The 16,916-nt window shown below is 41.8% G+C and overlaps 1 protein-coding gene across 5 annotated transcripts in view; it reads left to right on the top strand.

Annotated features, from left to right (window-relative positions):
• Positions 1 to 16,916, top strand: part of Bclaf3 (BCLAF1 and THRAP3 family member 3) — a 54,501-nt gene that overhangs the window by 13,130 nt on the left and 24,455 nt on the right. For all 5 annotated transcript variants that reach the window (XM_090325935.1, XM_090325934.1, XM_090325936.1 and 2 more), the window contains 3 exons: positions 1,162 to 1,236; positions 5,554 to 6,123; positions 6,496 to 7,155. In XM_090325935.1, coding sequence (XP_090182061.1) covers positions 1,196 to 1,236; positions 5,554 to 6,123; positions 6,496 to 7,155 — 1,271 coding nt within the window. In that variant the 5' untranslated portion in view covers positions 1,162 to 1,195. The remainder of the gene's footprint in view (positions 1 to 1,161; positions 1,237 to 5,553; positions 6,124 to 6,495; positions 7,156 to 16,916) is intronic.

Raw genomic sequence — 16,916 nt, 5'->3', positions numbered from 1 at the left:
ACCCAGCCCCTAGCTAGGCCTATTTTTCTTTAGCTTTTTTTTTTTTTTGTGGCGGGTCTTGGACTTGGGCCTGGGCACTGTCACTGAGTTCTTCAGCTTCAAGGCTAGTGCTCTACCACTTGAGCCACAGCACCACTTCCCAGTTTTCTGGTGGTTAATTGGACATGAATCTGTCAGACTTTTGGACTTCTGTGCCCAGGCTTGCTTTGAACTGTGATCCTCTGATTTCAACCTCCTGAGTAGCAAGGATTACAGGTGTGAACCACTGGCACCCGACTTTTTCTTTAGCTTTTGAGCTAAAAATAGCTTTAAAAATTTTTTTTGCCAGTCCTGGGCTTGAGCTCAGGGCCTGAGCACTGTCCTTGGACTTTCTCAAGGGTAGAGCTCTACCACTTGAGCCTCAGCACCACTTCCGGCTTTTTTCTATGTATATGGTGCCGAGGAATTGAACCTGGGTCTTCGTGCATGCTAGGCAAGCTCTCTACCACTAGGCCAAACTCACAGCCCTAAATTTTTGTTTTTAAGCTTTTTTTTTTTGCCAGTCCTGGGGCTTGAATTCAGGGCCTGAGCACTGTCCTTGGGCTTTCTTTTTCCCATATATTTTTTATTGTAATTAATAGAAGGGTTACATTATATTCACCAGATAGAGGGTGCATTACTTCACATACATTGATACCCCTTCTCATGTCTTGGTCCCCATTTCCCTCTCCCCACCCCCTGTTCTTGGGCTTTCTCAAGGCTGGAGTGCTACCACTTGAGCCACAGGATCCCTTCCGGCTTTTTCTATGTATGTGGTATGGAGGAATTGAACCTGGGCTTTTGTGTATGCTAGGCAAGCACTTTACCACTAGGCCAAACTCCCGGCCCCATACATTTTAAGGAGTTATTTTACAAGAACAGGAGGAATAAATTTGAGAAAGATCTTCTATGGCTTCAAAGCCTAACGTAGCATGCGACCCTTTACTTAAGGTATTTGCTAGTCTCTGATTTAATTTGTTTTATCCTGACAACATTCCAGGAAGGTGGGTGCTGTTGTAATCATGCTCATTTTACTTAGTGGCAAACAGCTACAAAGGGAATAAGTCCTTTGTTGGTGATACCATGTTTCAGAGCATCTTGAGGCTCTTTCCACAAACTTGCTAATATTGTGTTTCTTTACAGTAGAAGAAGTGCATAGTGGCTTACATGTCAAAGTATGGCACGATCACGATCCAGATCCCCCAGGTGGAAACACAGGTAAATAGTTCTTCGTTTTTAACTTGGCTACTATTCTATGCATTCTGCTAATACAATAACTAACCAAACTGTTCTTCAGTTTTTTTCAATTTATAGTTCATAGGGCTAATTGTAATGAAGATGAGCTTCAGAAAAAAAGGGAAATATAAAGAAATAAATTATTTTAATAGGAAAGGTATCTCAGAGTTCATTTTGCTTCCATTTTTATTGTTGTCAGTTGTGGGGCTTGAACTCAGGATCTGGGCACTGTACCTGAGCTTTTGTTTTTGTGCTCAAGACTAGCAGTCTGTCACTTTAGGCTGTAGCTCCACTTCTGGTTTCTGATGATTAATTGGGGAGATAAGATTCTTATGCACTTTGTTGCCAAGGCTGACTTTGAACCTCATTCCTAGACCTCAGTCTCCTGAGTAGCTAGGATTATAGGCATGAGCCCTTTGCTCCTGGTCTGTTTCACTTTTTTGGGGGGGTTGTCAGTCGTAGGGCTTGAACTCTGGGTCTAGGCGTTGTCCTTGAGCTGAAGAGCTCTACCCCTTGAGCCAAGGACCACTTCTGGTTTTTAGAGGTTAATTGGAGATAAAAGTCTCACAGTGTTTGGTGCCTGGGCTGGCTTTGAACCTTGACCCTCAGATCTCAGCCTCCTGTGTAGCTAGGTGTGAGCTACCACACCCGACGGTCTGTTTCACTTTTTTGTATTAGGCCAAGCTGAGGTGGCACATGAGCCCCTTCCAGGCCTAGGGCTTGGTTTCTAGATTCCTTCTTGGATTTATTTGTCAAGAGCTATCGAAGGCCTGATACCTTACCTTGCTTGCAAGCATTGACCTTCCACAAGACACGCATGGATTAGATCTGATGAAGTTATTTGTCACCCATAAGATAGCAAGGTGCTTGAATTCCATGTTCTAGAAACCCTCGAGGTCTCTGAAGGGTTAGTATTGCATAGGGGCTGACCGGGTAGATGATACAAAGTTGTAGGGTAACCATTCTAGGCAGTGAGATAATGAAATAGCTGGGGAAATTGAGTTCCCCAGAAAGAGCTGCCCACAAACCCTCCCAGTTTTGACCTAGGGTGAGGCACTATCTTGTTATTCTGAGTAGCAAACAAATCAGTCCTCTATTCCTAAGGGAGACTCTATATTTCCAAGGCTGTTTGCTTTGGAACAAAAGCTGACAGTGTCTCCACTCACAAGGCATGCAGAACTCAAGAGACTGTGGAGAATTGTTTCCCAATAGACTCCTTGGGTCTCTTTTCATCTCTTTAGGAGAAGAGAAAATGATAGCAACTATCCCAGCTACTTTCTTTAGAAAAAAATGGGTGCATGACGAGAAAGTATATGCTGCAAAATATAATACCCAAAGAGAGGTTATTTATTTACGTATTTTTTTAGTGTATATGCTGGTCCTGCATCCTGAACACAAGGCCTAGGTCCTGTCTCTGAGCTTATTTGTTCAAGGCTGGCACTCTGCTGCTTGAACCATAGTTCCACTTTTGGCTATTTGGTAATTGGAGATCAGTGTCTCATGGACTTTGGAGCTCAGGCTGGCTTCAAATTGTGATCCACAGATCTCAGCCTCCTGAGTAGCTAGAATTGATTACAGGTATGAGTCAATGGTGCCCTGCCTCAAAAGAGTTTTTAATATGAAGTAAGGATTCAACTTAGTTCTTGAGTATTTCATTCAGTCTGGTAGAAGACTTTTACCTCTGTCAGCTTTTTCCTTAATAGTGAGAGAGAAGAAATCTAGGAAGCTGTCAGGCTCTTGTTGCCTCCCCTCCAGGGGATGAAAAGTACCCAGCTGGAAAACAGTTGTTTGATTTTCATTTTTTCTTTTCCATTTCCTTTCTTTTCCTTTCTCTTTCCCCTTTTATTTCCATTTTCCCCCTTTTTTGAGGGGGGAGTCATGGGGCTTGAACTCGGCCTGGGCGCTGTCCCTGAGCTCTTCAGCTCAAGGCTACCACCCTACCCACTTCCCGTTTTTCTAGAGGTTAATTGGAGATAAGAGTCTCAGGTCCTTTTTTTTTGCCAGTCCTGGGCTTGAGCTCAGCGCCTGAGCACTGTCCTTGGACTTTCTCAAGGCTAGAGCTCTACCACTTGATCCTCAGCACCACTTCCAGCTTTTTTCTATGTATGTGGTGCCGAGGAATTGAACCCGGGTCTTTGTGCATGCTAGGCAAGCACTCTACCACTAGGCCAAACTCCCAGCCCTCTCAGGTCCTTTTGTGCCTGGGCTGTCTTTGAACCTTGATCTTCAGATCTCAGCCTCCTGAGTAGCTAAGATTACAGGCATGAGCCACCATGCCAGCTTCCCTTTTATTCTTTTTCCTTCCCTTCTTTTCCCTCCCTTCTCCTTTCTTCACTGTCTTCTCCTCCCTCCTCTTCTCTCCCTTTATTCTTTTTTCCCTTTTACCAGAATTTGAACTCTAGGCCTTGCATTCTTGCTCAAAGCTGGAACTCTTACTACTTAAACTGTGCGTCCAGTCCAAGTTTCTTTTTTAAAAAAATTATTGGTCTATGGGGCTAGGAGTGTGGCCTAGTGGTAGAGTGCATGCCTAGCATGCATGAAGTCTTGGTTTCAGTGCCTTGGGTTCAATTCCTTGGTACCACATACACAGAAAAGGCTGGAAATGGTGCTGTGGCTCAAGTGGTAGTGGGCTAGGCTTGAGAAAACTCAATGATAGTGCCCAGGCCCTGAGTTCAAACCCTGGGACTGGCAAATAAAAAATATTGGTATAAATTAATTGTATAAAAGTTTCATTGTGATATTTTCATACATTCATATAATGTATATTTATAACCCATACATGCATATAATATACACGTATGGCCCAGTGGGTACCTGAGGAAGATAGGTTTTCCTCTTTTCATGTGTAGAAGACATAGATTTGTCATTGAAAGCGATTCAGTTACATTTGCTCCACCTCCGTGGCAGCTTCTAGAGAGGGTGATAAAAACTTCAAGAATAGCTTCCTTGTTGATTAGAAAATATCAAATCTTTAGGGAGGAGTTTGAGAAATTGGAAAGGTCTTTGGGCATCAAAGTGAAGCTTTGTTGTTTTTCTGACAGTGGCACTCCTCTTATCTGTAAGTTTGGATAACATAAACTAGTTTCCTTAAGTAAGAGCTTTCATCCTCAGTAGGCATACAAGGCTTCATGTTGGCCGTGCTGAGGTGCCTATACATGGATGCTAAAGGAATGTTCTATTTCTGGGGAACTTTATGGCTACAATTAAAGCTCTCTTGGAATAGCGCATCTTGAAGTTGATGTGTGAGGGAGGAGAAAGTAAAACGACTTATGTCTACTAGAAGTATTATGGATAGATTGGACCTAAAAGTTTTAGGATTCTCTTTTCCTCTTCTTGCTACCTGTTACATATGTTTCTTTTTTTCTTCTTTTTTTCCCCTTTTTTGTGCTATTACTGGGGCTTCAACTCAGGGCCTTACGTTCTCACTTGGCTTTTTCGCTTCAGGCTGGCATTTTACCACTTGAGCTCTGGCTTTTTGGTGGGTACTTGGAGATATGAGTCTAATAACTTTGTCTTTGAGCCAGAATCCTCAGATCTCAGCCTCCTAAATAACTATGGTTATAAACGTGAGCCACTGGTGCCCTAAACATATATTTTATTTTTTCTTCTCAGTACAACCATAAGGAAGAATAGTAATTTGGGGAAAGTATGGGACCAGTCTTTGGCCAGTTTGGTTTGTGGCCTATTGAACATTAGAATGTAATTTAATTTCAAAGTTCCTGTTTAGTCTTCTTGACCCTCTTCTACAGTGTTTTTTGTTGTTGCTGGTTGTTGGTCTTGAACACAAGGGCTAGGCACTGTCCCTGAGGTTTTTAGCTGAAAGCTAGTGCTCTACCAGCTTGAGCTACAGATCAATTTCTGGTTTTCTAATGGTTATTTAGAAATAAAAGCCTCATAGGCTTTTCTGCCTGGGCTGGCTTTGAAATGCTATCCTCTGATCTCAACTTCCTGAGTAGTTAGGTTTATAAACCTGAGCCACCAATGCCCCATTCTACATGTATTTTGTGAGAATCTATTGCTACTTATTTTTTACTTGGCTAATGAACATTATGTAAACTTTGCTTGATGGCCCTTTGTTGAACTCCCTGCGTCTACTTTTACTAGTGTGCTTGTTGACGAGGGTAATAGCAGTGTCAGACCTCCAAATGTGCACAATTCAGAATGCACAACATAGCAGATTGATGGATTTTTTTCCAGTGGGAGAAACAAAGGCAGGGCCTATGTTTTAGGGAGATCATTTAAGCTAAGTTAGTTTATTGTTTAAAAATGGACTCATCTTCTTTATGTTTGTTTGCATAGGTCTTTATCACCACGACCTAGAAACTTTGAGTACCACAAGCAAAGACATTCTCATGGGCATTATAACTGTGACTATAGAAAAGATATGAAAAGACCCATTGCTTGGAGAATGGACAATGAGAAACATGGACAGAGTAAATCAAGGAATCTCCCTCGTGGACGTCTTTATTACCAATCATATGAACATAGACCACCTTCCCCAAACATAAGGAACTCTTTAGAAAATGTTCACACACATAAGCCTCACCGAGTATACTCAGTTGGAAGAGGGGATGGTAACAGAAGATCTCAGTACTTGCCCACACATTCAGACAGTGTACCCTACATAGAGCATGAGAGGAATTGTTATCCCCAGAAAATGCAAGGAAGGTATACTTCTGATGACCACAGAGTTAGAGAAAGTGGGAGAGGAGGGAAGCCACTTGAGAGGCCAGTAGCAGATTCCCTTAGATTAGAAGGGAAGTGGCATGAAGACGAATTACGACATAAGAGGCTACAAGAAGAACGATATTCCCAGTCACCCCGAAGAGGCTCAGAAGACTTTGACGCAAGGAGCTCTTTTCAGAAGAGGTATAAGAAAACATTAAACCTGGGTAATTTGATAAAAAGCCTCAAGTGAAAAAGTCTGTTTACTTTATGGTTGAAGATAACCACCTTGAAAAGCTTTTGTCTCAAAAGATAAAAAGCAGTGTAATTTAGTATGGTCTACTAGTAGTAGTAAAATATTTCTCTTTTGAGTAGATCATGTTGATGGCTAGAATAGTTTTTAAAGGTGTTTTCTTCTTTAACTACCTTGTACCTCTATGAATTGGCTTAAGGGATTATAGATTATCTTGCCACTGCACTCTACATTTAAAGCCATGCTTCCCAACATTCTACACACGTGTAAATTCTCACTTTCTTCTCTGTAGTGCAAGTGTAAACTGCTTTATGTCAACACAGGTATCCTGAGGACCGTGATATTGGAAAACATGGACACACATCAAAAAGATCTAAAGACATGGTAAAGTATGAAAACAGAGAGCCTGCCAGAATCCCAAAGTGGAAGCCCAAACATTCTCTTCCATCTCATCAAGAACAGACAGATCAGTGGAACTTTGGACTCCAAACTCATCGATATTCTGGGAAGGAATACCCAGAGACCAGTTCATCAACCAAAGTATCTTATGACTATCGACACAGACATCATGAGCCCTCAGATGAGCACCAGGACTTTTCTGATGGAAGAACTCAGAAGTACTTGAAAGAAGAAGTTAGAAAATATAATTCTCAAAAAGGCTTTGTAAATAGAGACTCAGACTGTTTAAATGCTGCGAGAGGGAGAGAGAGTGAAGATAAACAAGTCAAAGAACCTCTTAAATCATCTAAGAAAGGACACGTTTCCAGTAGTCATTCAAGTAAAAGTGAAATGGATTTGAAGTCTTATAATGACAAACAGAAGAAAAAAATAAGGAAAGATGAAGATTGCAGAAAAGAGAGCAACTTTTCTGGTAGTCAACACGATGCAAGTAAACTTTCTGATGAGAAACCATCATCTGTTAATTTTAAGAAGCAATTGCTTACAGTTAAATTAGATGTGAAGACGACTGTAGACACATCCAGGTATTATCTTTGTTTTTTTTCTTTATGATATTTAATGTTTCTGCCACTTTTCGCTGTGAAAATAGAATCTGTAGTGTTATATATACAGTCCATTGAGGGGTTGAGTTCACCTGGATTTTTCCCCATACCTTATAATGAGGATGAAATCTGCAGTTAGTAATAGGACTCATGTCTGTGTGTTTGTACAGCCTGTATTTAGATGAGTCTTGGTGCAGGGCATTCCGTGGAGTTAGTTTTTCCTCTTCACAGATCCCTGCATTTATTTTTTTGTGCTAGTACCTAGGCTTGAACTGAGGGAATACTGTCCCTTGGGTTTTTTGCCACACATCTATCTCAGTTTTTGTGCTTGTAAATTAGGGATTATCTCATGGACTTTTCTGCCAGGCCTGGCTTTGAACCATGATCCTCAGATCTCAGCCCCTTGAGTAACTAGGATTACAGGTGTGAACTACTTGGCACATACATGCGTGTTTTTTTTTTTGCCTGTCTTAAGGCTTGAAGTCAGGGCCTGAGCACTGTCCTTGGGCCTTCTCAAGGCTAGAGCTCTACCCCTTGAACCACAGCACCACTTACAGCTTTTTTTCAGTGTATGTGGTACTGAGGAATTGAACCCTGATCTTAGTGCTTGCTAGGCAAACACTCTACCACTAGGCCAAACTCCTGGTCCACACATGCATTTTTTTTTGCCAGTCCTGGGCTTGAGCTCAGGGCCTGAGCCCTGTCTTTGGACTTTCTCAAGGCTAGAGCTCTACCACTTGAGCCTTAGCACCACTTCCAGCTTTGTTTTTTTCTATGCATGTGGTAGTGAGGAATCGAACCCGGTCTTCGTGCATGCTAGGCAAGCACTCTACCACTAGGCCAAACTCCCGGCCCCCACACATGCATTTATATGCTGCCAGGTTTTCCTTATCTAGGGATAGGCTACATAATGTTCAGATTTTATTTCTTGCAGTTTCTCAGCGCTTGCATTCCCTGTTGTCTGACAATGATGAGATTTTGGAGCAGGTCCTAATTCTTTAGAGGAAAGTGAGATCCTAGGAAATGAAGTGACTTGGCTATGTCAGTGGGTCAGATCTCAAACCATATGTCTCCTCGTGACTCTTAAGAAGCAGGTGACATAATGTGATTTTTTTTGCTTTAACTGACAGAAGAAATTAGGCTATATTTGGGAATATGCTTATTTATAAGACATTGGTTTTAACTCTTAATTTCCTTGTTTTCTGGCACTGGGAATTGGACTCAGGGCTTCATGCTCTCACTCAGTATTCTTGCTAATGGCTGGTCTTATGCCACTTAAGCCTTGCTTTCAGTTCAGCATTGTGCTGGTGTTTTGGAGATAAGAGTTTCTTGGAGGGGCCGGGAGTTTGGCCTAGTGATTAAAGAAAGAGTTTCTTGGACTTTTCTGCCTGGGCTGATTTTGAACTGCGATCCTCCAGATCTCAGGCTTTTGAGTATATGGGATAATAAGAATGAGCCATTGGCACCCAGCTGCTTCTCCTGCTTCTCCTGCTCCTCCTGCTCCTCCTGCTCCTCCTGCTCCTCCTGTTACTGCTCCTGCTCCTGTTCCTCCTCCTCTTTCTCCTCCTCCTCCTCCTCCTCCTCTTGCTCCTGTCTCTCCCCCCCCTCCTTTTTGTTGGTCATAGGGCTTGAACTCAGGGCCTGGGCACTGTCCCTGAGCTCTTTCATTCAAGTCTAGTGCTCTACCATGTTGAGCCACAGCATCACTTTCTCAGCTTCTTTGTCTTGTGTTCATTGTCTTCATTATCTTTCTTGTCATTTTTCCTTTTTCATCTCCCCCCCATTCCTCCCCTACTTAGCCTCCCCCAATGCCTCCTTCTGACTACTGTTGTAATTTATTGTTTCCTAAGCAAACTGACATACTTTGTTCTATTATAAAAATTACCTTCCTTTATGGATTCTGAGAATAATGAGTCACTACAATTGGCTATGTCAGCAAAATCTTTTCATTAACTTAATGCACTACTAATATGCGAATGAAAATGAAAATAATTTTGGTGCACCCATATTCACACTTGACTCCAAGTGTGAATCAAAACCATGAAATAAAACCAAAAGATTAAGCTGGGAGCGTATGTGCAGATGGATCAGCTCAAGATCTCTCTCTCTCTCTTTTTTTTTTTTTGCTAGTCCTGGGCTTGAGCTCAGGGCCTGAGCACTGTCCTTGGATTTTCTCAAGGCTAGAGCTCTACCACTTGAGCCTCAGCACCACTTCCAGCTTTTTTCTGTGTATCTGGTACCAAGGAATCAAACCCAGGTCTTCATGCATGCTAAGAAAGCACTCTACTACTAGGACAAACTCCTGGTCCTCAAGATCCTTATTTTTGTTGTTGTTTTGTTTTTTTATAATTTTTATTAGCATGCATTATCATCATGCAAGAGGAGTTTCATTGTGACATTTCCATACATGTGTGTATTCTATTTAAATTAAACTTACCTCCTTTGTCCCTTTCTCCTCTACTCCTCCCTTGAAAGAATTTCAACAGGTGTTATTGTTCTGTTTTTGTACATGAAAGTACACTAATCAAGCATATTCATCCTCATTTATCCTTTTGTTTTTTGTATTATTCATTTTTTGTGCCAATGGGTTTCATCATGGTATTTTAGATGTGTATATATTATATGTATACACATATATACACATAGGATTCAAACTTGTTGTCCCTGCGCTATTTTGCTCAAGGCTAGTACTCTACCACTTGAGCCACAGCTCTTCTTCCAGAAGTTTTAGTGCTTAATTGGAAATAAGAGTCTTACAGGCTTTTCTGCCTTGGCTGGTTTTGGTCCTAAGATCTCAGTCTCCTTAGTAGCTAGGATTACAGGTATGAACCATTGGTGCCTGGGTGCATATATTTAATAAGAACAACCCACTCTCGCTGGGAATGTGGCTTAGTAACAGAGTGCTTGCCTAGCATGCATGAAGCTGTGGGTTCAATTCCTCAGTACCACATACACAGAAAAAGCCAGAAGTAGTGCAGAAAAAGCTCAGGGGCAGTGCCTAGGCCTGAGTGTAAGCCCTAGGACCAGAAAGAAAAAAGAAAAAGAAAAAAGAATACTCTCTATTGCTTCCTTCCCTACCGCCATCAGTCTCTTGTTGATCAACAGCTTTCATTGAGCTTCCTATGCCATCTCCATACATACTTGCAATGTCTTTTGATACTATTCACCCTCTCTCTATCTTTTTTTATGTTGTTCCTGGGACTTCAACTCAGGGCCTGAAGCTCTTGCTCAGTGCTTTTGCTCACAGTGGGCATTCTCCCACTTGAGTCACACCACCAGTTCTGGCTGTTTGCTGGTTGATTGGAGATAAGCATCTCATGGATTTATCTGCTCAGGCTAGCTTTAAACTGCAAATGTCATATCTCAGTCTCTAGAATAACTGGATTATAAGTGTGAGTCACTGGCACCCAGCTCATTTCTATCTTCCTTTTTCTGTCTCTCATACTTTCGTCTTTCTAAATAGTTCCATAGCTAGACTTCTGTGTATGTGTATGTACATATGTGTGTATACCTATGTACATGTTCATGAGTATATGTGCATACCTATGTACCTGTCCATGAATAAGTCTTTTAGATCTAGCTTCCACAAATGAGTGAAAATATGTTATTTGTCTTCTTGACCCACAAAACAATTGTTTTTTGTTCCTCTTCTTAAAGTTAGCCCCTTCATACTGTTCTTTCATTCCTTATATTTACAGAAAATATTTTACAATTTTACAACATATATATGAATATTTGTATGTATTGAAAATGAATTAGTAAATTGTAGCACTTTTTGTGGGGTTTGGGGCTTGAACTCAGCATGGTTGCTGTTCCTGAACTCTTTAGCTCTATGCTACTGCCCTACTCTTGGGCCTGGGCCTGGGCCTTGACCCTGAGCTGAAGTCAGTTCAAGGCTACTGCCCTACCCTTGAGCCAATCCCCACTTCCCTTCTTTAGAGGTTAATTGGAGATAAGAGTCTCAGGTCCTTTTGTGCCTGGGCAGGCCTTGAACCTTGATCCTCAGATCTCAGCCTCCTGAGTAGCTAGGATTACAGGCGTGAGCCACCGCTGGCAATTGTAGCACTTTTAAAGAATATTAGTATTGCCAGTTATGAAAGGTTTTTGCTTAATAGATTTCACTTAAGATACTGTACAGTTAATTTTATAATTTGATAGGAGAAATTGGAGTTTGACCATATGTCACAAAAATGAGTTTCCCCAAATGGACTTTTGTTTTTAATTTCTAAGCTATAATTGTGGGAAATGTCATGCTTTCACTGGGGCCTGCCTGCCGATGTGAAGAATACCTGAGCAGAGGCTTCAAGATAACTTGTGTAATGAAGAGACTTGGCTGCAGTCCTCTTTATCCAAAGACCTGAAACAAACTGACTGAACAAACATATGCATCTTCTCAATTTGATCAAGTATCATAGTCAACAAGTCTTTCTCTCTGATTATAATTACTTATTGATGAATGAGTTGCCAAAGATTTAATTGTATATGAATGGATAAAGCAGGATAAAGCATCTATAAACTGTAAGACAAAAGCAGCTGATGTCCTCAGTAGAATTTTGTTTTCAACTATTAATGTAAAATAGAAATTTCTTTGGGAGAAAAGATTAAATTGCAGAGTACATAGAGAAATGTACTTGTTTATTTAGAGAGTTTATCCACTTTTTTATTGTCGGGGTATTGAATAGAGGGGTTACAATTAGTGGGTGCATTACTTCTCAAACATTGATACCCCTCCTTATGTTTTTGTCCCCCTTTCCCTCCCATCCACTTTTTTTTGAAAGACTAAAATGGCTAACTTTTTTGTTGTTGTTGTTGGTCATGGAGCTTGAACTCTGGGCCTGTGTGCTCTCCATGAGTTCTTGAGCTTAAGGCTACTGCCCTACCCCTTGAGCCACAGTGCCACTTCTAGTTTTCTAGTGGTTAATTGGAGATAAGAGTCTCTCGGACTTTAGTGCCCAAGTCTGGGCTGGCTTTGAACCACGATCCTCATATCTCAGCCTCCCTGGGTAGCTAGGATTACAGGCGTGAGCCACCATGCCCGGCTTACAAAGACTTTCTTCTAGTGACTTACTCTGTCAGAAACTTCATTATTAAAGGTAGAAAGTACATATGAGTCATAATTATATATGTTTCTGAATGAGTTAAGAGAATCACAATATGAAAATTTCTACTGAGATTGATGTATAAAACATGAAGTATTACACACATTGTAAGTTTGAGGTAGATGATGATATTGCTTTATTGTTGGTGGGTCAGCGAGACTGATCTGGTCCTAGGCTAGGGTGGAAGTGGAGGGAAGAGGGGAAGAAAGTAGAAAGGAGGAATCCATTGCTATTTTCAATAGCAGAATAAGCTATGGCTGATGCTCTTATCTCTTAAGATGCTGATACAAGCTACCTAATCTGAGAAAGACTAGCTATGAGAGTGTATGGGGGACTAAGCATGTCAGCTATATTTGCCTCAGACCTTTCCTTTTTGTCAGACATGGGGCTTGAACCCTGGGCCTGGGCGCTGTCCCTGAGCTCTTCAGCTCAAGGCTACCACCCTGGAGCCACAGCGCCACTTCCCATTTTCTAGTGGTTAATTGAAGATAATTCGTGCCTGGGCTGGCTTTGAACTGAGATCCTCAGATCTCAGCCTCCTGAGTAGCTAGGATTGCAGGCATGAGCCACCTCGCCCAGCTGCCTCAGCCCTTTCTGGCCATTGTAAGGAGATACAAATAAGACCTCCCCGAGGTAGGGAAAAGATCTCCCTCCCTCCACATTTTTCTCCATTCTGAGAGGAAATGGGGTGGTGATGGACCTCATAGGACATGAGAGTCTTGACACTAAGGAAATGCATCCATAACTAGGATTAAAGAAAGTAACTTAATCACCAGTTCACCTTTGATGGACACTCTTCAGCTAGAAAGGAATTATAGGCGGAAATACTTTTTATATCAACTATCTAACAACTACTTTGCTGTTGTGTAGAATAAAAACTCTTTCCCATCCCCTAATATTTATCATTATAGATGAGGATTACCTGTAATCCTCAGGGACAGTGCCCAGGCCCTGAGTTCAAGCCCCAGGACTGGCCAAAAGGTGATGAGAGCCAGACACTGGTATCTTGCACCTATGTAATCCTAGCTACTTGGGAGGCTGAGGTCTGAGGATTGTAGTTTGAAGCCAGCCTAGGCAGGAAAGTCTGTGACACTCTTTCTGTAATAAACTACTCAGAAAATGCCAGACGTAGCATTGTGGCTCAACTGGTAGAATGCTAGCCTTGAATAAAAAGAGCCCAGGCCTTGAGTTTAAGCCCCACAACTAACCAAAGGTAATGAAATTGAATTAAGGAGTAGTTGTCTCCATAACCCTTTCTTATTTTTTATTGTTGGAGTAATATATAGAAGGGTTACAGTTATATTCGCCAGGTAGCAAGTGCATTACTTCTCACACATTGATACCCATTCTCATCTTTTGTCCCCAATTCCCTCCCCCCACCCTCTTCCATATCCCTTTCTTCTCAACTCCAAAATAGCTAAATGCATCTTAGGAAGACATAATTGAGGAAATACTTTATTATTTGTAGGCTGTTATACAAATTGTTAGTTATAGTGGTATGCACCTGTAGTCCCATTTCCTAAGGAGGGTGTGGTAAAAGGATCATGTAAGTACAAGAGGTCCACATAATGAGGCTATAACTCAAAAATGTGGAAGGGGGCTGGGAGAGGGGCCTAGTGGTAGAGTGCTTGCCTAGCATGCACGAAGCCCTGGGTTTGATTCCTTGATACCACATACACAGGCAAAAGCCAGAAGTTGTGCTGTGGATCAAGTGGTAGAGTGCTACTCTTGAGAAAGCCCAAGGGCAATGCTTATCCCCTGAATTCAAGCCCCAGGACTGGCACAAAAAAAGTCTCACAGACTTTAGTGCCCAGGCTGGCTTTGAACCATGATCCTCAGATCTCAGCCTCCTGAGTAGCTAGGATTACAGGCATGAGCCACCGCGCCCAGCTTAAATTTTAAGTAGAAGGAAAATTTTGTATGTTACATGTGGCTTTTGTTGTATAAGATTCCTCAGGGTAGGAGAATATAATTTGTGTGTGTGTGTCTATACATGTGTATGTATTGGTGCTTGAATTCAGGGGCTAGGTGTTGTCTCTTTATCACTCAGTGCTGGTGTTTTACCATTTGAATCATGGCTCTAACTAGCTTTTTGCTGGTTAATTGGAGATTAAAGTCTTTTCCTATTTGGGCTGGCTATGCACCTTGATTCTCAGATCTCAGCCTCTTGAGTAGCTAGCATTATAGGCATGAGCCCTGAGCCACTGGAACCCCACTGGTTTGTTTATTTTCCTTTGCATTTTTCCCTTTAAAATTGCTTGTTGGTTCTGGGGCTTGAACTCAGGGCCTGGGAATTGTCTCTGAGCCTCTTCGATGTATTCAGGGCTAATGTTCTACCACTTGGGCCATAGTGTATTAACTGCAGATAGGATAAAACTCTTTCCATGAGTATTTTGCCCAGGCTGATTTTGAACCCCAATCCTCAGGTCTCAGCTTCCTGAGTAACTAGAATCACAAGTGTGAGCCACCAGTGTTATCTGTTCGTTTGTTTGTTTGCTAGTCCTGGGGCTTGAACTCAGGGCCTGGGCACTGTTCATGAGCTTCTTTTGCCCATGGGTAGCACTGTAGCACTTGAGCCACAGCACCTTTTCTGGCTTTTTCTGTGTATGGGTTACTGAGGAATTGAATCCAGGGTTTCACACACACTAGACAAGCACTTTACCACTAAGCCATATTTTTAGCACAGCATTTTTTTCCTTTTTCCTTTTCTTCTTTTTTTGTACCAGTTCTGTGACTTAAGGCTTGAACTCAGGTCCTCCTATTGTTGTTTAGCTTTTTCTCGTAAGGATGGCACTCTATCACTTGAGCTACAAATCCATCTCTGGTGTTTTGCTGGCTGATTCATGATTAGAGTCTAGATTTGTCTACCCAGGCTAGCTTTGAACCGTGAGCCTCAGATCTCAGCCTCTTGAGTAGCTAAGATTACAGATGTGAGCCACCAGTTTCTGTTTTTTTTCTTGATGAGTCTTACATATGTACAATAGCAAATTATGATCTAATATTACTTTTTTCTGTTTTCTTAGTTATATCCAACACTCAGAGAAAGCACCAGTGAAAATCTCCTCGGAGAAGAGAACAGGAAAAGTGAGGAAAGAGAATGAGGAATTTAAAAGCTTTAACAATACCATTTCTAGAAATAGTATTATAATTCAGATTTGGGACTATATTTCAATTTTAAAAACTGTACAAAATATATTTCATATAAGAACATTTGGGTCCAGGAGCGTGGCCTAGTGCTTGCCTAGCATGCACGAAGCTCTGGGTTCCATTACCTGGTTCCACATAAACAGAAAAAAAGCCAGAAGTGGCTCTGTGGCTCAAGGGAAAGAGCACTATCCTTGAGAAAGCTCAATGATAGTACCCAGGTCCTGAGTTCAATCCCCAGGGCTGGCAAAAAAAAGAACATTTGGTCTTTTCAACTCTACTTGTTTTGAGGATTTTCTTAAAATCATTAACTTGTTAACTCCACCTTGTAGATGAAAAGGAAAGTATAAACAGGGGCATACATTTACAAATCTAGATGCTTTAGAGTAATAGTTCACTTTCAAGTCTAAAGAGCGTTTCTCTTGTAGCAAAAATGCCTTTTAAGATTTTTTGGCTGTACTGATTTTTTTATGGTGGCCTGTGGGGCTTGAACTCAGCCTGGGTACTGTCCCTAAGCTCTTCAGCTCAAGGCTGCCACCCTACCTTTATTTTTTGCCAGTCCTGGGCTTGAGCTCAGGGCCTGAGCACTGTCCTTGGACTTTCTGAAGGCTAGAGCTCTACCACTTGAGCCTCAACACCACTTCCGGCTTTTTTCTATGTATGTGTTACCGAGGAATCAAACCTGGGTATTTGTGCATGCTAGACAAGCACTCTACCACTAGGCCAAACTCCTGGCCCTACCACCCTACCCTTGAGCCAAGCCCTACTTCCTATTTTCTAGAGGTTAATTGGAGATAAGTCTCAGGTCCTTTTGTGCCCTGGCTGGCTTTGAATCTTGATCCTCAAATTTCAGCCTCCTGAGTAGCTAGGAATATAGGCGTGAGCCACCGTGCCCGCCTGGCAGTACAGATTTTTGAATGCAAGGTCTTGCACTCACTTTGCTTTGTTGACTGTTGCTTAACCACTTTAGCCATGCCTCCAGCCCTGGTTTTTGCTGGTTGTATTGGAGATAGAGTCTCAAGGACTTTTTTCCTGTCTACTTGCTTCAAATCATGGTCATTTGGATTTCAGTTTCCTCAGTAGCTAGGATTATAGGCATGAAAAGAAGTGCCCAACATTAGTTTTTAAGATTTTGTGTGTATGTGTGCACATGCGCCTGCCAGACCTGAGGTTTGAAATCAGGGCCTGGCACTATCCCTGAGCTTTTTCTGCTCAAGTTTTTAACACTCAGCCTCCTGAGCCACAGTGCCACTTCTTATGTGATACCAAGGAATTGAACTCAGGGCTTCATGCATCCTGAGCAAGCACTATACCACTAAGCCACATCCCCAGCCCTAGATTTAAGATTTTTTTAACTAAGACTTTTTTAGTCTGTAATGGGGCCTAAACTCTGGGACCAGCCACTGTCCCTTAGCAATTCAGCGCAAGGCTAGCACTCTACCACTTTGAGCCATAGTGTCACTTCTGGTTTTCTGGTTATTAATTGGAGATAAGAGTCTC

Source organism: Megascapheus bottae, chromosome X (genome assembly GCF_031878675.1).
Source record: "Megascapheus bottae isolate mThoBot1 chromosome X, mThoBot2.hap1, whole genome shotgun sequence".
NCBI lineage: Eukaryota > Metazoa > Chordata > Mammalia > Rodentia > Geomyidae > Megascapheus > Megascapheus bottae.
Note: the sequence above shows the minus strand (reverse complement) of the source record. Positions and strands in the feature narration are given on the sequence as shown.